Genomic DNA, 6,321 nt, shown 5'->3' on the forward strand with positions numbered 1-6,321 from the left:
CTTTGACTCCAGTTCTTCTGTCGTGCCAATCTTGCCAATTTGCGGACCGGAAAGTTTGTTCTTAATTACTTGATCAAATTTTCTCCAGTCGATCCTGCTGGTGTTTCTGCAGAGTTTGGAGACTTCGGTCGTGAGATCTAGACTGAAAAGTATGCAACTGTGATCTGAGAAGGTTCTCTGGTCAGACACTCGCCAGTTCTCCACCTTAAAAATACCACTGTCTGTTAGTAGGGTGATTTCAACGTCCTCCTCCGAACAGTCACAGTTCTCCGTGCTATGGAAATGGAAGGTTGCTGAACTGGCCCTGTTACACACTGATAGGTTTGAAGTTATAATAAAATCAAACAATGCCTCACCTTTCTCGTTGATTTGCCGAGCTGCTCCAAAGCCTGTGCCTTGCATTGGCGTCATAGCCCTTTAACAGGTTGGCCTTCTTTGTTATTGTGTTTGCCAAATGTGGCAGTTCTTCTGGCAGAGCTGATTGATCGTGAGCCATGTAAGCCGAGGAAATATACACGTTCTCTGCCCTGCCTGCTCCAATGGAAACTGTTCCTCGCGACGATACATGCTTTAGGTCTGTCCTGATTAGCGTCTCCTGTACGGTGGAATAAATTAAAACATTGCTTTGGAGCCGTTTGATGGTTCGGTCGCCTCCGAGCCAGGGTTCCTCTATCACTGTGATGTCGGTGTCTTCCTCTAGGAGTTAGGCAAGCAGATTAGCCAAGGCGCACTTCGAGTGCTGCAGATTTATCTGCATTACCCTCAGCATGATCTGCTTGCGTGGGGGGTTCGACAGTACCCGACGGACCGTCGATCCACATTTCCTCCAACAGCTCGTTGGCGGAGCCGATTGATCTAGGTCGTCGTCCGGTTTTGCAGAGCGCCCTGGCTCCGAACTGCACTTTATAGTCGACCTTTTCCAGTGCCTGCAGCCACTCTCCGTTTATACCGAGCAGAAAAGTTTGGGTGTTTATCTGGGGTTCCGTCTCCTTGATAACAACTAGGTCGTCCATGGGAAGACTGGAGTTTTGAAGGAGCAGGGATTGGACGTTATCCATGCGCATCTTCGGCGATCAAACGCAAGCAACCGATCTCCTAGGAATTTCGTCGTAAGGGATGACATTGAACTTTCTGGTACTGGATCTTGAGCAGGACACCTGTAGACCATCGCTTCTTAACCGGTTTCCGGTGATCGATGTTCTTGTTGGTCTTCACTTTTGAGGGATCCCTCGACATCGAGGGTTTCGAGTTAGGAGTACTATGTCTGGTAGTCGCTTCACCCAGATTGACGGCAATGGATTCCAGGCTGGAAACCACTAGTCCGTCTGTCGTTTCGCTCCGGGAGGTCCCTGCGATTAGTTTCAGAACAGCGGGGCTATGGCTGGCACCGAGTGTACTGCTTTAGGTCGATACTGTCTCCTGCCTTGATGCCTGCAACTTGCCCTCTGATGATGCGCCTGGCATCATTACCTCTTCTTCTATCGAATCCATGGTCCCACGAGTAGTCCGGGAAGAATGTTCACTCTAGTCAGTCCGGCCATCAGGTCTTATTTGAAACTGATGGTGCCGAAGTTATTTAGAGTTAAAGACCATATGCACATGTTGTTCCACCTTGGTTTGAGGTCCTATTAGCACCTTCTCCAGTGCAGGGAGGACGATCCCCGGGCCGTTACTTCGGCTCATCCCCCCGCCAGATTTACTTGCCCCTAACACATGACCAGCAGACAAGCAGATCCTCGCCACTTGGATGAGGCTACTTCCAGACCGGCCCTACATAATTTTGACCCGTCTGAAGACGGTTTCCAGCAACCACGGCGAGGAGGTCATGTGAGGACTTGCCGAATTATGTAACCTTAATCTGAAGCATAATCAGACCAGGCATACCTACCTATCCATCCTACCCATAACTCACCCCCTGTAAATAGATTTTATGGTAGAAGAACAACGACCTTTTTTTGAATATTTTTTTTATTTGACTTAAAAGAACTTAAGCTATATCCAGCATAAACGATGGTAAATTAATTTATCCTAATGAACCTAAACGTCATCAAAACTATCACATTTGCGGGAAGCCATTTAGTATCTTCTTAACATCCTTAGGATCGCAGCAGAAAATATATCCCATGCTTGCAATTTTCCTGGTATTTTTTAGGGGATTCAACCAAGTAACCTTATCGCAAGTGTCCTTGCAAAGAACAGTTTTGCTCTTATCTCCAGGGAAGAAGGGCGAGTTCACACCGATGACAACAACCCCAGTATCCTTTTTGTCATTTTTCTTTACCAAGTTCCAAACGTATAGAGGAATAGTCCTGTTGAGCTGATTGACCTGTGTGGTGAAATCCGAAATCGTTAAGATTATCTTAGATTTTAGATATTTGGTTGAATAATCGAGCAAACGGAATTTCTACGTTTGATATTGAATTCGAAATTTCTGATACTCACGTCATAGGTGAATGTAACATTTTTGGTTTCGTATGGCATTTGAACATCATCAGAAGTACCAGCGTAAACATCATACCATCCTGAATATGATAAATCATTGATAAGATACTGCAGTTGCTGCCAATTAAAATCTAGAAGGTTGCTCCACCACGGAATTGCGGCTGCATTCTGGAAGTTCCTAACGTATGAGTCCATGACCCCGGCTTGGTATTTAATTGGGATCAAATTATCCATTCGATACGTCATCAGTTGTGCATAGTTTCCTGACTTGCTACGGATTGCCGTCGGTAGAGTTTGATTTCTAATTGAATAAATTGGTTAACCGAAACTTTCACAACTCTGATGGCTTAATGGAGTCTGTACTCACTCTTTGATGAAGGTGGTATCGTTAACCGCGTAGACATTGTTTGCAGGAAGAGGTTTTGAAACGTTGCCTGGATTCAGGAGGTACTGAAATGAATAATCAAATAATGAAACTGGAAAATGGTTAAATTGAGGGGCGGATGGGGGGTGTTTACTTTTAGATTTTCAAAATTTATGGCTCTGTAATGGAGAACCAAACTGAAATCTTGTACATTGTAACTTACCTGTTCATTTACCAAATCGTTTCTCACTCCTGCGACATAGTGTACGAAATCGGTGCGGTACTTCTTAAAGTCAGTGCAAACCTCACCGAATATCACTGAGGTGGTATTCGCGATATTGAATCCATAAGCGAGCCCGGTATTCTTACAATACTGAACGGTTTGTGAGTAGTATTGGGCCGCATTGTCGCACAATAGGCTACCGTCATTCTTGGCTAAATATGTGAAGGAGCTCCCGGGAATTTGGTACCGCAGGGTACTACCAGTGCACGTAAACTTCAGTTGGCTTTCTGGCTTCGGAGTAGATGCTGACGCATAATTTCTGGAGGTGAAAACTTGAATAAAATCGAAATCTGGAATTATGAATATCTACAAACTTGAAACCACCACTGCAATAGGCATCTAATCCATAATTGCTATCGAATTGGACAGTACCATTTCCAGCACTCAGAATAACGTCATATCGTCCGTATGGGGATACAAATACGCCTGGGTAGGCTTTATTAAATTTGAGGGTACATGTTGCTGCCAAAGATAGAAAATAGAAAGCAGTTACAGACAGGTGACAAGGTTGAACATTGAAGGTTTATACTGCGAATAAGCCACACGATTTTGAAATTTGTCCTTCAAACAACTGATCAAAGCAATTACCTGCGAACACATCACTTGTTACAAAACTAACAAAAATCACAGCCAAAATCAAGGAAAGATTCATCTTGTTAATAACTTGACACCTTCACTACACTTCACACCTGACTGGCAATCAACTTCACTAGGCGTTCTTATATACATAAATCTGCAGATTATTATCTCTTCACCCTTTGATAACTCAGTATTTCGTTATCTAACTCTTGAAAGACCGATTAAAATGAAATTGCCTATCACGACGGAGTGGTCTCTTATCAGACTAATCTACAAATAAACCATGAAATTTTCACATAATCATTAAAGATTAATTTCATTGCTACTGATTGAAGCCAATACTTTTCCGTGATATCGCACTTATTTGTTGGTTTATTGGCATTAAAATGGGTAGTCCCCGGGGATGTGCGATCTGAGAGTTTGCACCTTAATTTTATAACTTTCTAATCAGCTAAACTGAGTCACCACAAATGACATGAGCGGATACAAAGTTAACTTTAGATCTGATCTTAGAGATGATTTTTCATTTTCTTTATCTTAGATTTTAAATTTTCCGCGGAACTACGAGATTAGCGAACAAAGATGCTATGGAAAATATTTACGATAACGTAAAAATGACACTGATTCACTTCCGAATGTGTAAAGTCAAGACGGGATCAACCAGGCCAGGTGGAAGCAGTGGGGATGGCAGCTTTTCGTATCTCAATGTGTAGTCATGTTCCTGTAGATTCCGATGAATAACCTTGCAAGTGCAACTATACATAGCAGCTTGAAACTCACGGTATTACTGGAAATCTCGCACATATACCCTAAACGCGACAAGCTCTCGCAACCACGTCAGCTTTAACTTGAATTTCGAACGTATCTTTCCAATAATTCCCAGTAATTAACAGGTGCTTGCCAAATTATTAGATAAATACAGGGGCTCGCGAGAAAGGTACCATTTTAAAATTACGCGTTCAGAAATAGGTCGCTATCGTTACAAACATGATCAAAAACACCGCAAAAGAAGCTAGACCCAAAGTGTTAATGGCACCCAAAAGGGTTAGATATTTCTGGATCTGCAACCTGAACAGACACCGAAACATCAAAATCTCCTCAGTTCATCCTTATCGCTTCAAACTTCCACTATTATAAACGGCTCACGATTTGTCTCTAGAATATGCGCAGCCTCCTCGGCAATTTTATGAAGGACCATCAAAATACCGCCAAGTTGACTGAGAATTCCACCGACAAGCTGGAGAGTCTAAGCAAAAAAGTGAGATAGTGCGACCCTGGAGAGTACTTTCCTCTCTCTTGTGGCACCCAGCTTTTGTACTCTGGAAAACTAAGGGGTCCTAGACGCGAATCTGGTGTCACACTACTTATCCACCATCATCATCATTAACGGCACAATAACCGGTATCCGGTCTAGGCCTGATTTAAAAAGGAACTCCAGATATCTCGGATTCGCGCCGAGGTCCCCCAATTCGATATCCCTAAAACTGTCTGGCGTCCTGACCTACGTCATTTTTTCATCTCAGGCAGGGTTTACCTCGTCTTCTCTGTCTACCATAGATATTGCCTTATAGACCTTTCGGGCTAGATCATCCTCATCAATACGTCAACATATGTAGGTCACGGAATCGTCCATCCTCATGTAGGGGCCCAAAAATTCTTCGGAGGATTCTTCTTTCGAAGGCGGCCAAGAGTTCGGAATTTTTTTTTTTTCGTAGGAACCCAGGTTTCCGAGGAATACTTAAGGATTGGTAAGATCATCGCCTTGTGCAGTAAGAGATTTGACCCTATGGTGAGACGTTTTGAGCGAAACAGTTTTTGTAAGTTGAAATAGGCTCTGTTGGCTGACAACAACCGTGCGCGAATTTCATCATCGTAGCTGTTATCGGTTATGATTTTCGACCTTAGATAGGAGAAATTATCAACGGTCTGAAAGTTGTAGTCTTTTATCTTCATTGCTTTCGTTTAACCAGTGCGGTTTGATGTTGTTGGTTGGTTGGATCTAAGTGCTGATGTTGCCACCATATATTTTATCTTGCCTTACTTGATGTGCAGCCCAAGGTCCCGCGCCGCCTGCTCGATTTGGATGAAGGCAGTTTGTACGTCTCGGTTGGTTCTCCCCGCGATGTCGATTCTATGGCATCCTGTAATACATTCGTCAGCTCATACAGAGCAGTTTCGATTGATTGTCCTACCTGGTAAGCGTATTATCACTAATGTCGGGGATGACGCTTTACAACATTAGTTCTCATATACTTCGTTGTGGCCTTCTCCACCATTTTAAGTACGAACGATGTTAGGTAAATTGATCAGAAAGATTTAGGGTGAAAAGGGTCCGTTTTACCTGCTTTCGGAATGAAGGCCACTTTTGACCACCTCCATGCCCTTGGTATATATCCCAGGGCTAGGCTGGTCCTTATAACCATCAGAGGAGACCCCAAGATGATTTCTAGGCCTCTCCGGATTGATGCTGGGAAGATGGCATGTACTCCGGGTGATTTCAGTGGTTTAAAGTTCCCACTGCCCACCTTACCCTAGCTTCTGAGCATACCTCTTTTGCTAGTTTCTATTTCACTTTTTTTTTCTTTTTTGTTCATTGTTGGAGTGTCAGGCAGAATGTTGTTGCCTGCTGCCTTGGGATAGGACCACTGGAAAG

General features: G+C 43.5%; 1 protein-coding gene across 1 annotated transcript; it reads right to left on the minus strand.

Annotated features, from left to right (window-relative positions):
- Positions 1 to 1,972: 1,972 nt before the first annotated feature.
- LOC119646809 lies at positions 1,973 to 3,838 on the minus strand. Its single transcript, XM_038047410.1, has 6 exons — positions 3,678 to 3,838; positions 3,404 to 3,551; positions 3,030 to 3,348; positions 2,810 to 2,892; positions 2,443 to 2,743; positions 1,973 to 2,326 (listed from the first exon to the last, which is right to left on the minus strand). Exons 1-6 carry the CDS (start codon positions 3,739 to 3,741, stop codon positions 2,057 to 2,059), a joined length of 1,185 nt encoding a protein of 394 aa, XP_037903338.1. The 5' UTR covers positions 3,742 to 3,838; the 3' UTR covers positions 1,973 to 2,056.
- Between the last annotated feature and the right edge of the window lie 2,483 nt (positions 3,839 to 6,321).

Source organism: Hermetia illucens, chromosome 1 (assembly GCF_905115235.1).
Source record: "Hermetia illucens chromosome 1, iHerIll2.2.curated.20191125, whole genome shotgun sequence".
In the NCBI taxonomy this organism is placed as follows: domain Eukaryota; kingdom Metazoa; phylum Arthropoda; class Insecta; order Diptera; family Stratiomyidae; genus Hermetia; species Hermetia illucens.